The sequence below is a fragment of the Bicyclus anynana genome, chromosome 14 (genome assembly GCF_947172395.1).
Source record: "Bicyclus anynana chromosome 14, ilBicAnyn1.1, whole genome shotgun sequence".
In the NCBI taxonomy this organism is placed as follows: Eukaryota; Metazoa; Arthropoda; class Insecta; order Lepidoptera; family Nymphalidae; genus Bicyclus; species Bicyclus anynana.
Genome location: NC_069096.1, coordinates 8767640 through 8794648, shown reverse-complemented (window position 1 = coordinate 8794648; position 27009 = coordinate 8767640). Strand labels below are relative to the sequence as shown.

At 36.6% G+C, this 27009-nt stretch overlaps 1 protein-coding gene across 2 annotated transcripts; it reads right to left on the bottom strand.

Moving 5' to 3' along the window:
- Nucleotides 1–868: 868 nt before the first annotated feature.
- On the bottom strand, nt 869–26394 carry LOC112056693 (alanine--glyoxylate aminotransferase). 2 transcript variants are annotated; one of them, XM_052885397.1, is made up of 8 exons: nt 26288–26394; nt 15899–16067; nt 14106–14298; nt 12347–12512; nt 6041–6196; nt 4263–4355; nt 2412–2660; nt 869–1470 (listed from the first exon to the last, which is right to left on the bottom strand). In XM_052885397.1, the coding sequence occupies exons 2-8, from the start codon at nt 16055–16057 to the stop codon at nt 1317–1319; spliced, it is 1170 nt and encodes a 389-aa protein (XP_052741357.1). In that variant the 5' UTR covers nt 16058–16067; nt 26288–26394; the 3' UTR covers nt 869–1316. The 2 variants fall into 2 exon arrangements, with proteins under 2 accessions (XP_052741357.1, XP_052741356.1); XM_052885396.1 differs by lacking the exon at nt 26288–26394 and adding an exon at nt 23899–24055 and having other exon boundaries at nt 871–1470.
- Nucleotides 26395–27009: the final 615 nt, after the last annotated feature.

Here is a 27009-nt window from a genome sequence, read left to right as displayed (position 1 = left end):
TTTCAAGTAGGCTCAGTTTACAAGCACTTTTGACACGTCAGTTGACTATTTGTACAGATTCTACCACCGGTTCGGAAGGCAGGTTCTGCTGAGAAGATACCGAGAAGAAACTTAACAGTTGCTCTTTTGAATAAGTCATACAGTATTATAATTTACAATTGCAATTACAATTTCTTATAGTTTTATTTCCTGTGTGAAGGTGGGAGCTGATCCAATGGCTTCCAAGCACCTTTATCGATGAGGAACTCATCAATAGTGTAGTAACCTCGACTAAGTAAATTTAAAAGTTTAAAATTTTGTCGTTTGGTCTAGTGGTAGGGTTCCGCAAATTTAGTAATGTAGTACTGCAACGCACTTAGGGACGTGTGCAGTGAAAGTAATAGTAGGTCTGGTTTTGATATTTTTATACTATGTAGTGCAATGCATTTTAGTGCGCTGCAGACTTGACGGTATACTTGACTTTGTGTGGCTGGCGTTAAGCCTGCGCTTGTTCTCGATTCCGCCACAGTAAATTTAGATGTGGCTAAGCTAGAACCATCTAGCTTGTAAAACGCCTTAAAAGATATTATATAAGTTGTATAAATGATAAAAAAAACCTTTTGCTAGTTATTAGGTTCCCTATAATACAAGCACCGTCAACCGCTTCATGTGTACGATGCCATATACAAATCATTAAGGACTAAGTATTAGTCATGTATTAGATATTATATACTTTTTAAACGATAGTTAACACTAGATGAGATTGCAGTACAAAAAAACAGGCTATAATATTGTTATTATCAGTTGATTTTATTAATAAACTTAATGAAATAGGATTTACTTGCTAGAACAGTTACATTGGTAAACAGACATTTAAATAATATCAAACTTAGATGAATAATTGTGTTTTAATATCTAATAAAGATTAAATAATTCTAATAATTCACAATAAAATAATGTGAGGTTATCTAAAGTGATGTAGGTCGTCCTCGGTAATAAAACGCTAATGGAGGTAAGACTTAAAAAAACTAACTTTAATAACAATATTATTGAGCGTGTGTAGGAGGCCTAAGAGATTCGACGAATCCGTAGAGAATATTAAAATTCAATTTAAAATATTTTATAATTCTTTTTGCAAGATAAACACTTAGTCTTAATTAAATATAAGAATGAACACTGAACAGTCTTGATCAAATCCCTGTTTTTATCCCTCTTGTGACTGACATGAATAATTAATAAATAATTGTTTGAAAATATTTTTAATTAGTAGGAAATGGATTTTTAAATAATAGGAGCGTAGCATAATATTAATTCTTAACTTATGGTTACGTTTAGTTTCAGAGGGAAGATTTCGTAAGAGCCTTCAATGTGCCAGCCATAGCTTCAGCAACAGCATCTGCCACTTCTATAGTAGCGTTGACTCCCATGATGCCTATTCTGAGCGCCTTGCCTGCTGTTGGGCCCAAGCCGCCGAATATTAAAATGTTGTAACTGAAAAGTAATAGTAAATAACTTAACCGGGTAAGCTCAACAGCTTTATTTATTTGGACCACAAACAAAATCATATGTAAATGGAACTAAATTGTCTTAAAAACCACGGTAATACAAAACATAAAATTTTACTTGACGGCCTCCGTGGCGCAGTGGTATGCGCGGTGGATTTACAAGACGGAGGTCTTGTTTTTTATTTAGCGATTTAGCGTTCCGGTACGATGTCGTGTAGAAACCAAAAGGTGTGTGGATTTTTATCCTACTACAGCGCTACAAGTTAGCCCGCTTCCACCTTAGATTGCATTCTTACCATCAGATGAGACTGTAGTCAAGGGCTAAATTGTATAGAATAAAAAAATATATATAAAGAAACTTAAAGGTAGCCACATTATGCACAAAGGGTAGGTCGTCATTTAATATTTTCAAAATTAAAAGGTAAAAAAATTAAAAATAACGTTATATGAATTTGCGTTAATATAAAAAGAAGAAAAAACATGAATACAACGAGAAAAAAATGTAAAAATAATCATGACTACCTCTCAGGCGCAGTTGGTAGTACCAACTATTCTTAACAGAGAGGGAGGGTCCTAGGTTCCATTCCCAGCTCAGATTAGTTAAGGATTTTATATTTGATAAATTGTTTCAGGTCTGGTATGGTGGTAGGAATGCTAGTCACGTTCCGGTACGATGCGGTAAATAAACCGCAAGATATGTGGGTAGAATGAACTTCTACGTAAGCCAGCCTCCATCTCAGACTGTATGACATCGTCATCATGTCTGAACGCAGTAAACGGCTAGCTTAACATTAAATTTAAATAAATGGTTTCCGGTATAAACCATAGCTTAAATTGAATTCAGTGTTCCAGTTCATGTATTTAGGTAACAGACAGACTGACCTCACTAAGTCAATATAAGAAGATAATGATAGGATAAGTACTTACTTTTCTCTCATATGTCTGACGAAGGTAGTATAATCATAACCGCGGGGCAGAACAACTGTTGTGACTGTCGCCAAACGATCTTCAACCTTCGGCACTAGGAATTTGAAGCCATATTGCTGCAGACGTTTGTGGAAGTGCTTGGTGACATCATGATGTGTCTTCCAGAATACCGGCAGAGTTCTTTTGTTTATTTCTTTTAAACACTGTCTCAGAGCCCATATCATAGGGGCAGACAATGTGTGGTGATATCTGTGAAATTATTGAATTATTTAAAAACAATTTCTTAGAAGGCCCCGAGAGCTTGCAATAGTCAGACTGACAAAGACGTACTGCCGAACAGGTTAGCGTTCCGGTACGATGTCGGGTAGAAACCGAAAGGGGTGTGGAAATTCATCCTCCTGCTAAAAGTTAGCCCGCTTTCATCTTAGATTGCTTAATCACTTACCACTAGGTGAGATTGTAGTGTAGATTGTAGTTCTAACTTGTAACGAACAAAAAAAAACCTACCCCATTTTATTACGGCTTGAAGTATCATGAGATATGTTAAGTTATTGGAGGCTCTTCAACCAATAGTATATAGAAATAAAGGTTAATTTGCTGGAATTTGTGGTTATATTTTGTTAATTACGGATTAATGATTATTATACTAATCTGCCTGCATCATTAGTCCAGTGATTAGTATGTGCCTTCGCCAATGGCGTGCGTGTTGAATTTTCAATTTTGGGCGTTCATTTAACTTCATACTATATTTGAACTTTTTAACGTCTGTTAAAAAACTATCCTGCGAATGTGGGCTTACGAAAAAATTCTACCAACACCTGAAGCTTTCACTTGACTGTTGGATTAGTCGGATACAGAAAGCAGTACCTACCGTGGGCGAAAGCCCCGCATCAATAAGGGTAGATTTTTCTTATAAAATAATAGTGTTTTGTATTTTATAAGCATTATTAAATTTAAACGTAAAATAAATATGAGAGTATAAAAAATGTCGTAATGGAATGTTGTTATTTCTACGATTATTGTTAGATTATGATTCTCTAGGTGAGTGCTTTTTAGTATTTCGGCGCTGGTCTGGTTATATACATTACCCGTGGCTACTCACTCACCCTTTGCTGTCGCGAAGTGAGATTCTGTAAGATGCCGTAGGAAAAAATGGTATAAATGTATCAACTGTTCTTTATGTTTGTTCGCCTCCGAAACTACTGGGCCGATTTTGGAAAACGCTTACCAATGGAAAGCTAAATTATTAGTGTGTAACAAAGCCTACATATTATGTTTATTATTGTATTTTCGATTTCACTGCTATTGGTCTACAATATGTTTTATTTTTTACTAGATATCTCGAGACTCGATATCCAAAGAATATACCTATACTCCAAGGAGAAGTAAAGGTACATACCCGACAACGTTGGACATAGCATCGCTACTATTTACTAACTAAAACAGCGGCGATTTTAAATTGGTAGGGCGTACAATGATAATTTTATACCATAGATCGGTTACCTACGTCCCTAGAAAATCACCGCAAAAAGTGATCCGAATAACTAATACTATAAGACACACTACACTGAGCGCGCACATGTACAATTTTGTCTTTAATTCCATTATTTATTTGTCGTATAATTTTTACACTTCCGGAACATACAACACGACATTAGACGATATTTAGGTAATAATTGTTAAAATAACGTTCGTTGTTGACCACAACTAACATTGAGATGTGGAAATTTCCTCTTTTGAGCGCCTCATTTTTCATGACCTATCAACACATCTAACAGTATTTTAATATCATTGCAGAAATCAATGAAAAGGTTAGTATGAGATATGAGGGTAAGTTAACATTATACTAACGCTCGCGTATTCCCGTAGCAGTTCCACTGTTGTGCCAACAGCTTCACGTCGAAGTAAAATGGTGGTTGGTGTTTGCGGTTGTTAATCTTCTCTCTGTGGACAGCAAAATAACATAGGTATTATGTACCTTAATTAGGATTAGGAAAGTAAGTACTAAATATAGCTTTTACATACAAAGAACTCACAATTTCGTGGTTTCGGCTGAGATCTCTGAGATATATGAAAAAAAATGGTTTTTTTTTAAATGACAAATTACTCGTAGGCGATGTCACCGACAGGCTTATGTAACTCGGTGTATTATTTAAATAATAAGCCACTACACCGTTTTTAATCGTATTTTCGTAATTATGATCATCTGGCATAGTTACCTATATCAACGAAATAATGTTGACTACATCATTTTAAATCAAGCGGCGGTGATTTTTTTGGTTTTACTGTCATCTAACAAGATTATTTCAACGATTACTACGTAAATAACGGTTTTTAAAGATTTAATTTAAGAAAATAACTTTTTTTTTAAATTTTTTTTTATTGAGAAAGAATACAATATGGAACTTAAGCTAACTTATCCTAATAACTATACAAATCCGCGCTGGACAGCCAGGCTGATTCTTTGCACAAAAAAGTTATTTCGTTGAAAATACGATGTTAGATGATTGCATAAATGAAAATATGATGAAAAACGATGTAGTGTCTAACTATTTGAATGGTACACCGAGTACCCGGAGATAACCCTGCTGATCTGAAGTCAATACATTCTGATGGAAGCGTGCTGACATGGATGGGGTACAAGTTCATTCTACCCACAAAATGGAAAGCTAAAGCTAACGCTTTCTACCTATTATCACTTATGCATCTTACTGAAACGCTAAATCGTATGGCGGCTCGTTTTTGCTGCTAGGGTGTCAACTGGCCATGGCACTACCATGTGCGCCAAGGAGGTCGGCAAAACACATATTTAATCACCATAGTGACATATTTTTTTTTTATTCTATACAAGTTAGCCCTTGACTGCAATCTCACCTGATGGTAAGTGATGATGCAATCTAAGATAGAAGCGGGCTAACTTGTTAGGGGGAAGACGAAAATCCACATCCCTTTCGGTTTCTACACGACATCGTACCGGAACGCTAAATCGCTTGGCGGTATGTCTTTGTCGGTAGTGCCGAAGCCTCCCACCATCCAGACTTGAACCAATTAAGAAAATCTCAATCGGTCCAGGAACCCAGGACCTCCGTCTTGTAAATCCACCGCGCATACCAATGCGCCACGGAGGTCGTCAAATATGAATGGCATTAAGCCGTAATAGCCCATTAGTTATGACCTTCAGCCCTTTCAGCCCGTTCCAGGGCACCTCCAACTTTTCAGTTATCGCATTTTAAGAATTTAAATATCACGTGTCTCAAACGATGAATGACGTTGTGAAGATGTTTCTTCGGTATACCGAAGAATCTACTTAATTCTCTACGTGTGTGAAGAATCCGCAGCGCCAGCGTGGTTGAATATTAGCTGAATTCTGAAAGGCGACGGGTTCTCAATAGTGAGTGGTTGTTGTAAATAAATATACTTAAACTTAAAAATGACATCAATACGAGTATTCTGTAATTTAAATGTGGATTTTGATGACTTTAAAAGTTTGTCATTACACGTAACATCAAAACACCTTCATAGACATTCACACTAATTATAACTGTGATTAAATACTTTTTGAGGTACACCACATATTCATTTGAAGAATGGCAAGGCTTCAAAGGGCCAAAAGGCGTTAAACCACTTACTGGGCCCTCTCGCTGAATGCAACGGGCGATATACCGGCAGGTCCGCTCAGAGCTTTTTGTGTGGACGCATACACGGCGTCCACCCCCCACTCGTCCATTAAAAACGGCACTCCGCCTATTGACACTACCGTGTCCACTATTAGGAGTGCACCGTACCTGGAAAAGAGTAACAAAATCGTGTTTAATACGTACTATACAGGGTGTCCCGTTATTATTGGATAAAACGCAAATGGTAGAAAAAATATAGTTAGTAAAAAGTTGTGAATGTTTTTTTCCTGTGTTGCAAATTCAGCATTTCCCCTACACTTCAGCAACTTTGTAACTACAAAATGTAGACAAAAATGTTATACCAATTTAAAAACCTCGATAAGTGTATTTACAAGTTTTTAAAATGATGGTCCACTTCAGATCAATACATTTTTTACAGCACATTTTTTTTAAATCAGGTCACCTTAATAGCAAAATAATTATTGCCCTCAAACATTTTTCTACAATACAATATTCATTAATTATTTATTTATTACTATCTGATCAAAACAGTGTCTAATGGAAACCTTATTGTGTATAGAGCAAAATGAATCAATTTTATGCCGACTACCTTATTTTCTGCCTATTGCCACTTTAGCCTCTTAACATTTACCAAATGTCCGGCTTACTATATTTTGACGAATGTTAATTGTAAACTTCTCAAGAAGATATAATTAAAACAATTAAGAAAATTTCCAACTTGGAAACATTCCAGCACTCCGAGATTTAGCTGTGGGAAAAAACGAGCTACGAGCGATAGAGATAGAAGATTTAATTAGATTCTTCAGGCTCCTCTTTCTCGCTCGTGCTCGAGATACTTAGTTTTTCTACTAAAGTTCGCATCCTCCTTAACGTAATTCAGTGTAATTCTGTTATGAAACGGATATTAAATACTTTAATAAAATGAACCTGTATAAATTTGTGTTACATTTGCTATCAAGATATAGTAGTGGCATATCAAATTAAGTTTAGTTATGTAGTAAGTTAACCTAAGTTTATGGTCTGATAGCCCAGTGGATATGACCTCTGCCTCCGATTCCGGAGAGTGTGGGTTCGAATCCGGTCCATTTTAAGAAATTAAATATCACGTGTATCAAGCGGTGAAGGAAAATATCGTGAGGAAACCTGGTTACCAGAGAATTTCTTAATTCTCTGCGTGTGTGAAGTCTGCCAATCCGCATTGGGCCAGCGTGGTGGACTATTGGCCTAACCCCTCTCATTCTGAGAGGAGACTCGGGATCAGCAGTGAGCCGTATATGGGTTGATAACGACGAGTTTGAAATGTATTAGATTATATTAATTTGATACGTTAATTTTTATTCAACTTGATACGTACTCATGTACTTATATGCTTAAAATTAGCCTTATACTTTTCAAGAAAGGGGTGTGGATTTTCATCATCCTCCTAACAAGTTAGCCCGCGTCCATCTTAGACTGCATCATCACTTACCATCAGGTGAGATTGTAGTCAAGGGCTAACTTGTAATGAATAAATAAAAAAAAAATCTGTACCTACCTACACTATATATCGGTACATGTTCGAACGTCCTTTAATGTTTTGTATCTGTATGTTCAAAACTACACGACAATTTTTCGTAATTGAAAACGAAACGTTTTCATCATATAAAATTCTCATTTTTCAAAAGTAAAATAAGAATTTATGTTTTTCATGAAAAAAAAGCCCAACGCAGGTATTCTATCACTAATTAAACAACATAAAGTTTTCTGGATCAAAAGAAAAATCAACAAGGAATATTTTTAAACGTTAATTATTTTGTTCAGTCTTTCGTTATTTCCAGCTCGAATAAAATAGTTTTTCAACTGAATTTTAGCTTTATACAGTTAACGTCGAGTTTACACTTGAAAATTCTCGGCCATAATTTAGTTTATGAATTGTCATTGAGTTACTATGTACTAGAGCTGACACCACTCATCACTACTTCCGTTCCGTTCAACTGCGGTAGAGGCGTCTCTAGCTAACGTAGCGCCCGGGTGCAATTATCACCTAGAGCCCCCTAGTGTCACAGCTATCTGTGTTACTAATTCCTTTGTAGTCGCCTATTTTCAAAAGTAAATTTCAAAAATTTGTCTGTAACCAATTAGATGGGTATACTATTGAGTCTCATAGGTAGTAAATTTTTGGAACTTTGAGTTTTACTTTGGGAAGATAAATGTAAGTTATGTTACACGGATAAAATGAACTTTATGTATGTAAAGGTTAACAAAACAAAAATAACTGAAAACAACTTAAAAAAAAAAGTTTAATACGCAAACAAAATAGTGGCGCTCGGGCGCCCCAGAGAACGCGGCGCCCGGGTGCGACGCACCCCCTTGCGCTATAGGTAAACACACCTCTGAACTGCGGCGATATCGTCGCACTTGATAGTTTCTTGCTAGCTCACTATGTTGAGCAAAACATAGCGCTTCATGGTGCTTTCGACGTTTTGGTCGCAAGGAAACCATAAATAAGCGATCTAGCGCTGCATGTCTTAATAGTATGGGTAGACTTAATTATAATATTTAGCGCTGCCGCAAATATTTCAGTTTGCGACATGATTATTGTCTGGAACAGCTTCTCTATTACGTAGTACATAGTAACTCAATGTGCATTCTTTTATTTTGTTCATAAGTAAATTAGCTCTTCTTTACCCTTGGTGTTCGACATTTTGGATTTTTAAAAGAATAACATAAAATGAACACCCAGTTCTTTAGAATATCGTCTTTCTCAATTTAAAAGTTAAAATAAATATGCAATTATATTTTTGTAATTCCAAGTGATATATAACCTTTAATCTGTTCTATCTCTCTATCCATTAAATCGCAGGTCTGTAATACGATATATAACAAAATTCACAAAGAAACAGCAATACTTCAAATGTGGCAGAATAGCATAGCAATATAAATTTTTCCTCACACCCTATAGGAAAAATTATAAATTTATTATAAGGCGTACTTAATGTGCTTTTAATTCATGTCAAATTATATCTATCTTGTACTATGTCTCCAAGATAAACTGCGGACGTATGGAGCGCAAATATGCATTGTTGACGGAACCCTAAAAATGCTTTTACTTTTAATTGACTCTCTGTTACAAAGAAACAAAAGACGCCAAACAAACAATACTGAAACTTGTCACGCCAGCGTTCGTGCTACTAGCTTTAAATCATATTGCTCTTGACACTTTTTTCACTAACAAAAGCATCACTTTCGGGGAAACTTTTATATTTTTTAATTCTTTTATTACTCTAGTGTCGCGTCTAATATAATAAACGTCCAATTAAAGCGGAGGATAAGCTTCTGTTTGCCTAACTAATGGCCGTTGTAGATTAAAAATAAACATTTTAGAGCCATGTTCGTATCGGCAAACTTAGCGTGCAACCGCGCACGGCAATTTAATCTACGTGTGTTCACATATAACCTTTATTTACATAATGATATGAAACTTTAATGCTTACACACAATATTTATGTGGGTTAGCAAAGTAAAGTAAAAAAAATTGCAGTAGAAAAATGTATTTAACTATTTTTAATAATTTAATTTTGAAAACTAATTTATTTACAAATAATATGTTTTATTTAAGCAAACATATTATTCATGTAGCAAAAGAAGGTAGATAAAGTTGTAGACAGCACATAATACACATTAACAGAGTATAACGCGGCTTAGGTGGATATATGCGTGAAAAAATCGGTAAGATTAAGCATTTCAGTCCGCTCCGCCATTTGCCCTAATTTGCACCTAAAACGCGACTAATAATAATCGTAGAAACGCGCGGTAGATTACAGCCATGTAGCTAAGTGGCAAGTCGATTCTCTTTCTACAATCGCAAACGCTTCGAAAACTAGAAAAATGTATGGGAATAACATTTGCTATCGATAGGTTACGTGATCAAGATCACGTAACCTACCATACATTTTTCTAGTTTTCGAAGCGTTTAAGGTCTTAGAAAGAGAATCGACGTGCCACGTGGCTACAGGGGTAACTTCGTAACTTCGCTTCTACCCGCCAATCTCTACTGCAGCATCGTGGAAGGTCTAAGAGTCCAAATACCTTCGAGTGATGTAGTGGGCTATTCAAATAGGTACCTAATTTATATGATACATAATATAAATAAGTATTGAAACTGCCTTTAGATCACCACAGTGTGGTTAAATAAACAAATATTATCGTTGTTTAGGGTTCGGTTGCCTACAAGGAACCCTTATAATATCACCATGTCTATTGTCCGTCTGTCAGTTCGGCCGTCCGTAATCTATGGAACCCTATGGAAACGCATTTGGCCGGTTTTCTTTTAGTCATTTAGCAAGTTTTCGCTTCATAAACATCTGTAAAACTATAATAAAAAAAAACTACTCCACATTGGAGTATCGCCGTAGCTCAAACATTTAAAAAAAGTAAAAAATGATGTTCATGTAATGAAGGTTTATTGAAGTCGCATGAAAAAAGTTCACTATTTCTGTTTGATTGCTTTTACCCGCTATCGAGTAACAAAAGTCGCCTAACGAACAATAGGTAGCGCTTATCACGCTAGCGTTCTCGACTCCACTAGTCTTAAATCAACAGAAGCGTGACACTTTTTACTAACAAGAACTCTTGTTACTGTAGAATAATCTTTTTATATTCCAGTGACATTTACTGTTCTTGTTTCGCGTTTTACGTTAAGGGCATACCGATGCCTAATCGTGAAAATGTTACTAAAGTAAAAACTTTTTACACATCATCATTTATTATCATTTATTTCTCATCTATCTATCTATATATATAAAAATGAATTTCTGTTCGTTAGTCTCGCTAAAACTCGAGAACAGCTGAACGGATTTATTTTATTTTGGTCTTGAAATGTTTGTGGAGGTTTAAAAGGTGAGAAAAATTTGAATAATTGCCAAGAAAACCCTAAAAACAACCCTTTTCTATTTCCCATACAAACGTTTAAGAGCCAATTTTATTATATATATCTTAAGGGTAGGGGCAGGGTCACGTTAGATTGGGGTAGGTAGGGGTAGGGGTAGGGTTGGGGTAGGGTAGGGGTAGGGTAGGGTAGGGGTAGGGTAGGGTAGGGGTAGGGTAGGGGTAAGGTAGGGGTAGGGTAGAGGTAGGGTAGAGGTAGGGTACGGTAAGGGTAGGGCAGAAATGCACATATAAGTGAAAGAGAAGCTTGACCAGTTCCGCTAGTCACCTAGCGGGTATATTTCTTATGCCAGATCTTAGACCACTTTTATCCAGTAGCTTTTATTCTATTCATTTAGTATTCTTGCATTTTCTTTAAAAAAATTCGATAAAGCAAAAAACCTACCCTCAAGGCCGTAGCCTATATATTCCCCTTAATATTATATCCAATTAAAATTGCAGATAAGCTCGTGTTTTATTACGTACCTAACTAAGTAATGTGGGTAATATGACATGAACACTATGAAGTAATGGTGATATTGCAAAAGTTTGCATGTTATAAAATGTCAGTATTCTCACTTACAGCGCACGCTACCCCTGTGTTAGGAGAATTGCAATGGATTGCTTTGAAATCGAGCAAAAAAAAAAGGGGGCACGGCCGTACTATACTTTTCTCGAAGCAACTCAAGCCATTTTCGACCCCCTGTAACTTCGTTGTGGATGAAATCAAAAGCCTGAATTTTGAAACAGAAAACAGAAGATCCCTTAATTACGGACAGAATTGCGAGAGTTGCTACATTTTACAAGTGTTGTTTTTTATGGCATATGCTTTTACAGGAGGGAATTCTTCCACGTTGAAGGATTTAAATACCTTAGGGGTAAAATCAATTTCAATCAATCAATTTGTGTGAGGTCCCGACCAAAATGCTGATCCCAAAAACTTGAGGTTAAGCTTCTATTGACACCTCACACGTCTCAAAAAAAATTGCGTCCTCTAAAAAATGCAAAGTTCATGTAACACTTCAATGGCCCATAATCGTCGTTATCAACCCATAGACGGCTCAATGCTGAGCTCGAGTCTCCTCTCAGAATGAGAGGGGTTAGGCCAATAGTCCACCACGTTGGCCCAATGCGGATTGGCAGACTTCACACACGCAGAGAATTAAGAAATTCTCTGGTGTGCAGGTTTCCTCACGATGTTTTCCTTCACCGTTTGAGACACGTGACATTTAAAATGCACACAACTGAAAAGTTGGAGGTGCATGTTCCGGGCCGGATTCGCACCCTCCGGAATCGGAGGCAGAGGTCGTATCCACTGAGCTTTCCCAGCTCTGGCCCATAATAATTCGTAATATACTGTAGAGAAACGTGAAGGAATGAAAAATCACTTACTTGTGACACAACTCCCCAAGGCCTTCTAGTTTCTGCACGGTGCCGGTCGAGGAATCCCCGTGGGTTATAAAAAGAGCTGTCGGCCTCCATTTCTTCAGCTGTGTCTCGATATTCTCAAAGTCGAACGTGGAGTCGAGCGGTATGCGATACGGTATTGCGTTGATATCTGAAATCAAGTATCGAGAATATTGTATTAGTTTCTTTTTCATTATTTACAGCCCTTGACTACAATCTCACCTGCTGGTGTGTGATGATGCAATCTAAGATAGCAACGGGCTAACTTGTTAGGAGGAGGATGAAAATCCACATACCTTTCGGTTTCTACACTAGTGTAACAAGCTACGTAGGGTGGTAACTAGCTACGGCCGAAGCCTCCCACGAACTAGACTTGGACCAATTAAGAAAACCTCAATCGGCCCAGCTGGGGATCGAACTCAGGTCCTCCGTCTTGTAAAACTATCGAAGATACCATCATACCACTGCGCCACGAATGCCGTCAGAATATTATATATCATCATATATTATAGTTTACTCGTCCGTTAGATTTTTACTACCTCTCTGGTGCAGTTGGTAGTATTGTGCTTCTCAACAGAGAGGTCCTTGGTCCTATTCCCTGCTCAGGTAAGTTAAGGATATTATATTTTTATAAATCGGTACTGGTCTGGTGGTCGTAGGCCGTGGCTAGTTACCACCTTATTGGCGAAAACATACTACCCAGCGATTTAGCGTTCTGGTACGATGCCGCGTAGAAATCGTCAGAGGTATGGGTAGAATCTCGTAAATACTTCTTTTATAAGCCCGCTTCCTTCTTTACTGCTTCGTGACATAACATATGTGCTCACAAAGCGTAAGCTGTAGCGTTTTTTATGTTCGCTGGGTGCGCTTGTAGTCAAAGACTAACTTGCTATTGACAGGCCTGGCTCAAACGTACAGGTGCATGGTCGCGGTACCCTGGGGGTGACGTAAACAAGCGAGTTTTTGCACACGCTGCGCGACGTGCATCGGCCGTTCATTATCGTTCGTCGTTCGTAATATTATTAATGTTTACTTATAAAATTATTGTAAAGATGTAAATTTTAAATGGTGAAATTGTCATTTGAATCATTAAATACTTAATACAAATTGGCAAGATACATTTACTATCTACATCTACCGACCACCTGTATATATAATGCATGTATCTGCAAATAAATAAATTGATTGATTGATTGATTAAGCAAACAAAAAAATACTTTTACATATGTTTTCTGTGCCATTGAATAAAATTTGTCCGGAATGTAAAATTAGGAGAAAAAAATATTCGAATTTTTGAATTTCATTTATTTTAACAGTTGATTTTAGGTCAATATTTTCGTAAATCTTCCCTATTATAATATTATCTTTTGCATATTTATATCGAAACCGCGATATCAATATGATTTTTATATATATAAACGTGGTTTAAAAAATCATGCAAATAATAAAAAATACCCTAGGTGTTATTAGACAAGAAACAATTTATAATATTTTCATTCAGTGTTAGAGTTCATTTACACAACCGGCAACTCTACTCCCTTTTGGAACCTTCGTAACTTTAATTTTAAGTTTTCGACTAATTATTATCACCATTATCTTAAGTATAATATTATTACCTGACGTTTCGAAAGAACTTGTAAACTAAGCCTTTTTTGAAATAAATCAATATTGATTGATTGATTGGTATGTCCTGCAGTGGACATCCATCGGCTGATGTGATGATGACGATGTAAATCAGACTCACTGTATCTTTGGGCAATGTTCAACGCTCGCTCATCCCAAATGCCCCTGGTCGCTATCAGCATAGTCTCAGTTGGAGCGACGCAGTTTGTGATGACGGTTTCCATACCAGAGTGTCCGGAACCGCTTATTGCAAGCACCAACTTGGACTTTGTTTGGAATAGGTAGTTGAGACTGAGGCGGATGTCTTCCATTGCCTAGAAAAATAAATGTAATAATATAAATATGTTTTTTTATAAGTTTTTAATAGTGTTTTGTATATTTTGTACCTATGTATAATAACATTGTTAAAAATTTAAAAAAGGAGAAATAAATAAATGAGAGTAAATATTGACGGCCTCCGTGGCCATAGCTTTTAGCGTTGTCTGTTCTGTATCCGTGGCGCAGTGGTATGCGCGGTGGATTTACAAGTCCAGGTCTAATTGGTCCAGGTCTGGCTGGTGGGAGGCTACGGCCGTGGCTAGTTACCACCCTATCGGCAAAGACGTACCGTCAAGCGATTCATTTTCGGTACGATTCGGTACGTTTCGGTACGGAACCGAAACGGGTGTGGATTGTGGAGTGTTTTTCATTGTAATAATATATTCTCTAAATCGCACCTACATTAGAACAAAAAAAATTAAGCCGATCTAGGTATACCATCGCCTAAATTAAAATATTTAATATAGATTAAGGTAGTGAGCAATTTTGATAAAAGAAACATTCCGAAATTTGCGAATATTTAGTATTTTTTTCCTGCGATAAAATTATTTTATACGTAATTTTATTTTTAATTTCAATCTATTAATTACAACTTAATATCTAGACGTTTTCATAAAAAACTATTTCGGAATATTATATTCGTAAAAAAGCAAAGTAAGGTTTATGTTGTTTATTGCAAGGCCCGATAATGTTTTTGAAAGAAGTTAAAGGTTTTAAACTACTTAAAAATGTTATTTTACTGTTAAATACTACTGAACTCTTAAAAATGCAACAAAGGAAATGAATGCTTCCCATATTTGCTCGCGCGAGCCGTAAATCAGTGCTGGGAAAATGTAGTTATACTGATTCAATTTATTTTAAACTGGACGTTTACTCAATTAATAAAACAACTTTCGGATTCCAATTCATCAAGAGTGTCGGTATTTTTGTGAAAATTAAAATTGAACTAGTTTTCGTGTAGAAAATTAGGTACGAAAACAATTTTGACAAATATAGAAAGATACCTAGAATTATATCTTTAGGCAAAATCTCATCATCATCATCATATCAGCCGATGGACGTCCACTGCAGGACATAGGCCTTTTGTAGGGACTTCAAAACATCACGATACTGAGCCACCTGCATCCAGCGAATCCCTGCGACTTGCTTGATGTCGTCACTTCACCTGGTGGGGGGTCGGCTAACACTGCGCTTACTAGTGCGGGGTCGCACCCGAGACCCGTGAGGGTCTGCGTGGATGATCTTTCGTCGAGGGGGAGTACCACGAGGTAATAAGTAGATACAGTGTTCAACCAGCTAGATGTGATAACCCGAGTGATCAACCGATCACTCAGAGAGTGTGTGCAAACACTACAATGTAAAAAGCGACAACGTTGCATTTTAAAATATAAATACGTCATTATTATAAGAACGTGTTTAAGGGACACATGTTAAGATCTATTTACAAAAGTAATAATACTTTTAGAACACATGTTCCTTGAACATTTTGAATTAATTTTTGTTAAAGAATATATATAACCCTAGAGTTATGAGAAATACTCCCGAGCACCCTGTATAATACTAGTATAGTTTTTATATTATTTTAATAGAACTCACATTGTAGTACTCATCACATATTGGTGATACAATGGGCTTGGTGAGAGCTTCGGTCACAGAAGGCCAAATGTTACAAGGGCCTGGGCCGCACAACAAAAGTTCTGTTATCTTGCGTTCTTCTATCTTCGGCGCCGGTACTAATATTTTTGTAGCGAGCATCTTTAGGCCTCTGTAAAGTAAAGGGTTATGAACATTAGATTTTGGCTGGTGGGAGGCTTCGGCCGTGGCTAGTTACCACCCTACCGGCAAAGACGTACCGCCAAGCGATTTAGCGTTCCGGTACGATGCCGTGTAGAAACTTTTCATCCTCCTCCTAACAAGTTAGCCCGCTTTCATCTTAAACTGCATCATCACTTACCGTCAGGTGAGATTGTAGTCAAGGGCTAACTTATAAAGAATAATTTAAAAAAAGATATCGACCACAAAGATTTTTTATTTTTTAATATAAGCCACTAGCACGTCGAAACTGAGGTCTTAGGAAACAAATGTCTTAATTTCATTTAGTCGCATAGTTAACAACGAAAGTTATTTACACAAATAATATTGTCTATAATGTCGAGTTGTGTGTTCAGAAAGTGTTTGTATATAACAGATAGATAAGTCCTGGATTCAATTCAGCTCAAGTCGGTATAGGATTTTACATTTTCCAAATATATATTATTATAGGACTCAAAAGTGATTACAAAAATAAGAAAACTAATGTCGACACACGTTATGATTCACAACACTTGTCAGAACTACTTAATTAACAAATCAAACTGTAACCAAAATAAGACCCTAAAATGGCAGAGAATGACCTTGAGTGAAGTCACGTACTTATGGACGATGTGAGTAGGGTTAAAGGTACCTTTGACCGTTAACAAACGCTCCTTTTCCACTCAAGTCACTCTCCCCGCCTATCCCAAGTAACCCATAAAGAATTACACAACAAGAGATATGGACGCCTCGAACACCACGAGCGCACTGAAGCCGACCGTACAGTAAATCGTTGTTATGCGGCGCTAACAATATGCACACGTCTCATCTGATGGTACCTACGCTTCGGCCGTGGCTAGTTAGCTAGTTAGTTAGCTAGCTAGTAGTACCCTACAAGACCATCTCTACGTTGAACCTAATGGGGATGATGACTAGGTTTGAATATATTGATTTTTATGATACATTCGGGTAAATAAGGTCAATGTTAACTATTTTATACATAAAAAGCAAAGATTGTCTGGATATTTGCAAAATAAATAAGATTATAAAATTTCAAAATCTAATTAGATGAAAATTCATACAGTTTTAGCTTCCTTACATTAAATGTGACATTTTTCAATAAATAAACTATAAACATAAACGCACAAATAACAAAGATATTAGTAATTTTGTTTGAACGCCCATACAAAGCTAACGATCAGCGAGCCAAAGACGTCACAAAATCGTGCCATTTTGTATGGAGCGTTTTCAGGGATCCGCGGCAACGCCGCAAATCTGACCCTTTAAATCCCTGTAGCTCCGAAAGTAATGATCGCAGATACCCTGTTACTTTTACAAAATTGCTTTGCTATTAGTATACTCTTAAGTTTTATACAATTTAAAAAACTGTCATCATCTCTATTGTGACCTACCAGCATTTCAACTAAAACTGATATCTGAAATAAGATATTTTACAAGCTACCCTCGAGTTTGTTTACTAAAATCGGGTTAATGTTTGAATTTAGTGCTAATAGTGTGGTTGTTCCGCTGCAATGTACTGGCGCTATCGGGCGGGACATTTGGCAAGTGCAATCCGTTTGCGGAGTGCATCGCTTGCCAGCCGCGCCTGCTCCGCTACTATCACCGCGACTTACCACGGTTTAACAACTACTTAGTTTTAATGCCAGGCCTTAACAGCTCTTTAGTTCAGGAGCCTTAAGTCCTAAGTTCAATCACATTGTGTTGGACTATTGTACCTATACTACAGCTTTTTAATGAGTACTGTTTACCAACAAAGAAATTAGACATGAAGGTAGAAAACGCATGCCATTTCATAACTTATTTATTTTAAATTATGTATGGTTTGTTAATAAAATCATCATTATCATATCAGCCGATGGACGTCCACTGCAGGACATAGGTCTTTCGTAGGGACTTCCAAACATCACGATACTGAGCCGCCTGCATCCAGCGAATCCCAGCGACTCGCTTGATGTCGTCAGTCCACCTTGTGGAGGGTCGGCCAACACTGCGCTTACTAGTGCGGGGTCGCCATTCCAGCACTTTGGGACCTCAACGTCCATCGGCTCTTCGAACTATGACCCCGCCCATTGCCACTTCAGCTTTACAACTCGTTGAGCTATGTCGGTGACTTTGGTTCTTCTGCGGATTTCCTCATTTCTGATTCGATCACTCATTTCTGGTTAATAAAATATTATATAAAATATATTAACCATATCTAATTGTTCTAAGCTTATTAATCAAATTTATTTTCATTATTTTAAGTACAAGTTAATTATAACTGTTATTAGGTGTGAAATGACAATTTATACCCTCATTTTTAATGTGCTTGTTGGTAAACTGCTGAAGCTGAAGCTGAAGTGGCAATGGGCAGGCCACATAGTTCCGAGCCGATGGACGTTGGGGTCCCAAATGGACGTTGGGGGTGCTGAAATGGCGACCCCGCACGGGAAAGCGCAGTGTTGGTCGACCCCACACTAGGTGGACCGAAGACATCAAGCGGGTTGCAGGAAGCCGCTGGATGCTATGGTGTCTGTGGCACCATAGCTCCCGAATGAAGAAATTTTTTGTTTTTTTTTCATTTATTTGCAAGAAACATTACATTTAGTTATACAAAGTATTAAAGGTTAGTTATGTGCCAGTGTTTCTGGATATGTTTGTTGTTTTTATATTGAGTGAGGTTTATTTTGCTTTTTTTGTTTATGTTTATGTGTTTTTTTTGTTTATTACTATTTTACAAACTTACTTATGTAGAACTAAGTACATAGAACTTAGTTCTAGATAAGTAAGTTTGTAAAATGGTAGTAAACAAAAAAAAAATTAACCTTGACTGAGTTTGTTGTGGGCTCATATCGGACCGGCGCTTTGGAATCCTTGTAACTTTAAATTTAAGTTTTCGATTTTAAGTAAAGCTTAATTGAAAGAAAATAAATTTGAATTTATGAAAATTCTATGGTACCTTAAGTTGTGAAAAAAAATCAAACTTCTATGTTTATGGGAAAAAAAGATACAGCCGTTTATTCAGAAAAAAAAAACATATGGAAACACTCAATGGAATCTAACCTATAGGGTACTTGCCGTTGACCTCAAAAGTACAAGTACAAGAAAAAATCTCAAAACTATGCATTTGTAATGAAATCTTAATGGCGTGTCCAAACTCCAGTGTTTTTGCAAGGGCAAGAGTTTGAAGCTGAATTTCGGGAAAAGCTCCGCAAAAACTGCGCAATTCGATTCCTGAACTATTATAATGACCATATATATGTACCTACGGAAACCTCGCAACACAATCACAATCAAAAAAACACAATCACAAGCTACATAGCGTCTTCCCCGCGAAAACGAGGTCCCCGATATCTAACCACCCGGACGTGGGTTTTCTAATTCACGATTTCGGGGGCATCCGGACTGATTCACTCAGGTCACGGTTGCACCCTCTCGAATGGCCCTCTAAGCCGAGGCCCGAGTCTCATAGGACACGCCCTTAGATAGCCGTCCCCCTCCCCCCCCCCGTAGTGGTTCCGCAGGGAGCTATCAGCTCTTACTCAACATGAAAAAAAAAGAATCCTCGCTGGGAGAGTCTGAGTCGCATCTGTCCTGTTTTATTTAAATCTAGAAAACCGATACGAAGTTCGCAGTGTGGAGGTATCTATGAAGTTTTGCTTCCGAAATGCGGGTTAATGTTTAGATTTACTGCTAATAGAGTGGTTGTTTCGCTACAGTGTTCTGGCACTATCGGACGGCACATTTGGCAAGTGTGAAGTGACCCGGGGCTCGGTCGCTGTAAAGCTTCGGCCGTTTTAGTCACTCTTCGAACTTTATTATACTCATGTTATGGAAATTATATTATTATTAATAATTATGTTTTATAATATTTTTTTCATCACAATTGTTATTGTTAGTGGGAAAGCTTTTAAGCAACTAGGTGTAGAAGTACTTTTTAATTTTTCTTTGTGTAAAAAGACCAATATAAAAATAAAAATCTATACTAATATTATAAAGCTGAAGAGTTTTTTCGATTGAACGCGATAATCTCAAGAACTACAGATCCATTTTGAAAAATTCTTTCAGTGTTAGATAGCCCATTTATCGAGGAAGGCTATAGGCTATATATTATCCATATACCCACGGGAACGGTAACCACGCGGGTGAAACCGCGCGACGTCAGCTGGTATTGTTATAAAGAAAGACATTTTGTATGTTAAACTACAATTTATGCCACGTGTTTAATGTAATTAAAAAAAAAACATTCAGTGCGAGTAGATATTTTTCAGTTATCATCTATGTAAGTGCATACACACAATCTTAAATTGAACAAATTCATAATTTTTGGACTCTGTTTTTTAGACTTTTAGCAAAATAATGATAGCAAAAATTAATTCACCGTACAAAGTATACATCATTTTACATTTGGCTGGTGGGAGGCTTCGGCCGTGGCTAGTTACCACCCTACCGACAAAGACGTATCGCCAAGCGATTTAGCATTCCGGTACGATGTCGTGTAGAAACCGAAAGGAGTTTGGATTTTATCCTACTCCTAACAAGTTAGCCCGCTTCCATCTTAGATTGCATCATCACTTACCATCAGGTGAGATTGTAGTCAAGGGCTAACTCGTAAAGAATAAAAGATTAGGTATGTGGATGAACCCTCAGTTAGGTTGTTAACTTTACGTACGACCAACACACGCGCAATAATTATCTCAGTGTTATTGGCAATCATTTCGTTGTTATGTCGGTAACTTGTAAAAAAAAAAAAAAATACATCATTTTAAATTATGCTGATCTACTGTCATTTCTACGATTTCTTTGGATTATAGTACACGGAACTAAACCGTGCATTATTAGCTATTTTCATGTTTTGATTGGTTTTTCAATTTAAAACCGAATATTAAACATATTCAAAAAATATAAAATATCTAATCACATTGCCGTGTATCACTATCATTGTAACTGTACATACATAGAGGTCAGCATGTCGACACCAAAGGTCAGACGCGCGATTCTTCTGTGAGATAAGGGCCCGTGTTATGAGATTGAAACTCGGATTGTAGCGCGAGGAAGATCGAACACGCTCAATGTTGCTTCGACAAATTGATTCGATTCCCATCGCAACTGCGGATGCCGTCCCGGCGGACGTAGCGACAAGCATGTAAGGTGACCACTTCTATGAAATTTCTGGGATAATGGGGATGATGACTAGGTTTGAATAAATTGTTTTTATGATACATTTGGGTATATAAGGTCAATGTTAACTAATTTATACAAAAAAGCAAAGAATGTTTGGATATTTGCAAAATAAATAAGATTATAAAATTTCAAAATCTATAATTTTTTTTTTAAATCGTAATTAGATAAAAATTCATACAGTTTTAGCTTCCTTACATTAAATGTGACATTTTTCAATAAACGAACTATAAACATAAACGTAATAAACAAATAACAAAGATATTAGTGATTTTGTTTGAACGCCCATACAAATCTAACGATCAGCGAGCCACCGACGTCACTAGTTCGTGTCATTTTGTATGGAGCGTTTTTCAGGGATCCGCGGCAGCGATGCAAATCTGACTCTTTAAATCCCTGTAGCTCCGAAAGTAATGATCGCAGATATCCTGTTACTTTTACAAAATTGCTTTACTATTAGCATACTCTTAATGTATATACAATTTAAAAAACTGTCATCATCCCTCCGAATATGCAATATACCGGTATAGCTGTTATTATACCGTATACTCAGTACTATACGGCATTATTAGTATATTCAAACCAGTTTCGAGGTAGATCCCATTCCTGTTAAAATAGCCGGATAAAAAGTAGCCTAATAACAAAATAACTTTAAATACTTAATTTGTATTGATTTCTTTTTTATTCTTTACAAGTTAGCTCCTGACTACAATCTCACCTGATAGTAAATGATGATGCAATCTAAGATGGAAGCGGGCTAACTTGTTAGAAGGAGGATGAAAATCCACACCTATAATTAAATGTTAACTATGATAGTGTAGTTAAATGAATGTTAAATGTAAGAGATTTATACTTCACGTTAATTGCAATTTCGTGTACATTTATGCCATTATAGTAAAATACTTACTTGTGCATATTGTGCAGTACATGTAATATAATTTGTTTCGACATCCACGTGTAAATAGTAAGTACTAAGGTAATTTACTTAGTTATATACTTATTTTTCGGAGGAGGTTGAAAATCCACACCCCTTTTCGGTTTCTACACGACATCGTGCCGGAACGCTAGCTAACTAGCCACGGCCGAACTCATCAGTCAAAAGTGAGTCATATAGGATCTCTATTCAAATTGCCCGTGTGTAGCCAAAACTGAGAATTGTACAGTATTAACTGTTCAGTTCTTTCTAATGATTTTCGATTAGATATAACTGTAGGTACAGTTAAAACTGCGTAGTTAAAATGAAGGTATATAGTCCGCATTATAATTAGCGGTGACCACATTATGGTTACCCTAACCGAGTTTGAAAGAAGACAGAGTACATTCCACAGAGACCTACCCCTGTAAATAGGACATCGGCAAGTATCATCTTCAGGAGGAAAGGTGTTTTGGAAAACGGTTGTTGAGAGGTTCACGTCATACATTCCTTTTATACAGTTGTCATCAATTGTAAATTATAACATTGTATGATTTTTTTTTTAAAGAGCAACTGTTGAGTTTCTTGCCGGTTTCTTCTTAGCAGAACCTGCCTTCTGAACCGGTGGTAGAATCTTTAAAAATAGTCAACTGACGTGTCAAAATTGCTTGTTAACTGAGCGTACTTGAAATAAATTAATTTTGAATTTTGAAAGGGTTCTGCAGTTGTACGTCAACTATGCCGACTTAGAATGGTGGTTTTTGGTTTTTTAAACTCTTTTTTTTTAAGTAATGATACTTTTTCTCTTAATTTTATTTTATTATACTTATGTGCATTTTTTACGTATACGCCTACCTATTTAGTTTAGCATTGAAATGGGATCAAAGATTTTCTGCGGTTGACAAAGTTGCAGGCCTCGAATATAAACGGTAAATAATACCAATAGTAGTAATACTTACCTAATTATTATTAAATGTTAAGTAAATAGATAGTTGTTAGAATGTAATCTTTTATTATGTTGTTTACGACTGCATAATTAACATTGGAGACCTTTTGTATTTTGTCTGCGGATATATAATGTACAACTAGCGGACGCCCGCGACTTCGATCGCTTGAAATATGGTTTATCACACAAACCGCGGAAACTATTAATATTCCGGGATAAATAGTAGTGTATATGTTGCACACTAACCTGCGATATATTACAGAAAGTGTCTCAGTATCAGACGAGTCGTTACAGAGATTAGCCCGGACAAACAGACAAACAATTTGAAAAACAAACGTTTGTGTTTTATAGTGTAAATAACTAGAAGCAACCGAGGAAACACAGTTATTTTGAAATCACAGACGTACACTGTGAGAGTGTGTCAATTTTATTTATAACTAGCTGACGCCGCGCGGTTTCACCCGCGTGGTTTCCGTTCCCGTAGGAATACGGGTATAATATATAGCCTATAGCCTTGCACGATAAATGGGCTATCTAACACTGAAATAATTTTTCAAACCTGATCAGTAGTTACTGAAATTAGCACGTTCAATCAAACAAACTCTTCAGCTTTATAATATTAGTATAAATTTACTTAGGTATATTATTCAATAACATAGATATCTAAAAAAAATTCCAATATTAGAAAAAAAAATAAAATAAATCCTGGAATCTAACATTCTGTATATTTGTTTTTATCATATAAGTGAGTTATAATGTACTTACTTGAAATAGTAATATTACTTTTAAGCGTTCAATAACCAACCACACATAACTTTCTTTTCCAAATGTGAATAAAACTACAATTTAAAAAAAAACCAAGACTGACAATAAAATCAATTAAAAAAAAAATTGTTGGTGAATGTAGAATCACGAGTATTCAGTAAGGGGAACAGGCAAGAAGTGATAAAATAAACCATTAACAATTCTGATAACCTATTTTATCTGACGACGTTACTATTTAACTGTTTACATGCATAATATGATAATCCTTTCTTAGGTTTTCTTAAATTGTTGACGACACAAGAGATCCGTGATAGCCCAGTGGAAATGACCTCTGCCTCCGATATCTACTCTATATTATATCTATAAAAATATTATGGATAGCCTAGAGGATATGACCTCTGCCTCCGATTCTGGACGGTGTGGGATCGAATCCGCTCCGGGGCATGCACCTCCAATATTTCAATTGTGTGCATTTTAAGAAATTAATTATTACGTATCTGAAACGGTGAAGGAAAAACATCGTGAGGAAACCTGCACACCAGAGAATTTTCTTAATTCTCATCGTGTGTGAAGTCTGCCAATCCGCATTGGACCAGCGTGGTGGACTATTGGCCCAACCCGTATTCTACTGAGAGGAGACTCGAGCTCAGCAGTGAGCCGAACATGGTTTGATAATGATGATGAACATGGTTTGATAGACCTGAGTAGGTAGGTTAACTTCAACCCTATATCTCTACGCGTTCCTAAGATAAGGATTGACTAACAAAGTGATTCTTTAAGGGTTCCGCTTTTTTTTTCTTTTTAGGTACGGATATGGAATCCTAAAAAACGATAATAAAGCTCACACAGTGTTAAATCATGTAAACTAACGAAAACATGAAGTAATATTTTTAGAAGTAGGTGAAACAGAAAAATAATACACTAATACCAACACACAACTCGTACATTTTCGATCCACCATGGTGCTGGTGCGACCCCGCTCTAGAAAGCGCATTGTTGGTCGACCCCCCACCAGGTAGACTGACGACATCAAGCAAGTCGCAGGGATTCGCTGGATGCAGGCGGCTCAGAATCAAGTCCCTACAGAAGGCCTATGTCCTGCAGTGGACGTCCATCGGCTGATACGATGAAGATGATGATCATCCATTTCTGAATCACTTTGTGATTTAGAACTGAATCAGTTGATTATTGATTATTGTATTGATTAGGTTACATTACAATATTAATAATGCTAAATATGAGCCGTGATAACGCAGTGGATATGACCTCTGCCTCCGATTCCGGTAGGGCGTAGGTTCGAATCCGGTCCGGGGCATGCATCTCCAACTTTTCAGTTGTGTGCATTTTAAGAAATCAAATATAACGTGTCTCAAACGTTGAAGGAAAACATCGTACGTAACGTATTGGGCCAGCGTGGTGGGCAATTAGCCTAACTCTTTCTGAGAGGAGACTCGAGCTCAACAGTGAGACGAATATCTATACTAATATTATAAAGCTGAAGAGTTTGTTTGTTTGTTTGATTGATTGAACGCGCTAAACTGAGGAGCTACTGGTCCGATTTGAAAAATTCTATATCTAGGCTATATTTTAACTACCCTCGTATTCCTTCGGAAACGGGAACTATGCGGGTAAAACCGCGCGGCGTCAGCTAGTGGATTGATAATGATGAATGATGCGAGCATTACATAGAAGAAAAATATGAGAATACTTAACTATTTCTACACGAATTTATACTACGAATAACTATTACAAAGTACAAAAACGTCATTTGTAATGTTTTGCATAAAATGTATAACGCAGTCGTCAAGTACGAGTGGGTAGACAAGCTGAAATGTTGAGAATAATAGCACATTTGAATGTGTATGACTGTTCTCGTTTCTAATGGTATTAAATTCGTGAATGAAGTGCAACTGCGGCTCCCGAGTGAAACAAAGGGAATTAGCTCGCACGAGCCGTCAGAATGGCAACACAGCGCACTACGCTGAAATATAGAGTATCTCTGAGATATTAATTAGGCATTCCACTAAGAATGACGCTGGAACGTGTATTTTCTTGTTACTCGACGTTATTAAATATAAACTATACTTCATTTTGTTTAGTTATGTGAAAATGGCACAAATTGCCTAGTATGACGTGGCAGGTAGCGGCGATCATTTTGTGGTAGAGGAAACACCTCGAGCTGGTCCCAGGACTTGTGACCTTGAGTGTAGTTTTAAGAGATCCCATTAGAATACATTAACACTCAACTGTTTGCATTTTTGGCATCAGTATCGATCAATAATAATTCCCTGATAGTTATTTGGGAAACTTATGTCAAAAATAAACATACACAAAAATGTAGATACAAAATTTAGTGAAGTGACAAGTTATTTTACTTAGTATTACTTACTTGAATTCAACTATTTCAGATGCAAAAACACTATCAAAATGTGTTCTCTGGTGACGTTCATTAATGAACTTTGCAGTCGCTTATATAGCTCTGGATAAAATACCTGCTCCGTATTATCAGTGTTATAAATAAAATAATTGTTTACGTTTTTTTTTAATAAAAAAAACGTATGCAAATGAGAATAAATTATGTGTAACTGACATTAATTAGCTAGCTACAAACAATAAAATAAAACCGGCCAAGTGCGTGTCGGGCCACGCGCAGTGTAGGTTCCGTAGATTAAATGAGTACTTTAATCCATTTTGTAGTAAAAATACCCATAGCGATACATACTATGGGATACACGACAAAAAAGTCATCCTCAATTTACATGTAGGGAAGGTAAAAAAAAATATCAAATTTTCTTTTTACCATTTTATAAACGTGATTATTATATACTCATGGGAATTTCAGCTTTCTAGTTTCAACAGACTCTGAGTTATCTAACCAACAACTTTATTGAATTAACAACGGAATTAGTATGCAATTTTCGAGTTCCAATTACGTTTGTTAAGTTGGTCAACTATAACTCTTTTTAGAGCAATTATTGTCTCGCTGTTATAGCAATCCTTTAACGTATCCTTAAAGAAACGTTTAGGTGGTAGAAGGGGGGACACTTGACTTTAACAATAAATTGCACTGTAAGTGCGTTAATATTTTACAAACGGATCCCTACATCGAAA

What these genes read in the sequence shown, in the direction of transcription:
- LOC112056693 (XM_052885397.1), bottom strand. Translation starts at nt 16,057, where the DNA reads ATGCTCGCTACAAAAATATTAGTACCGGCGCCGAAGATAGAAGAACGC. An exon ending in GCATTCAGCGAGAGGGCCCA is followed by an intron (nt 4,356 to 6,040) that starts GTAAGTGGTTTA and finishes TGCTGTCCACAG; the next exon opens with AGAGAAGATTAACAACCGCA. An exon ending in TGCTACGGGAATACGCGAGC is followed by an intron (nt 2,661 to 4,262) that starts GTTAGTATAATG and finishes ATAATTTCACAG; the next exon opens with ATATCACCACACATTGTCTG.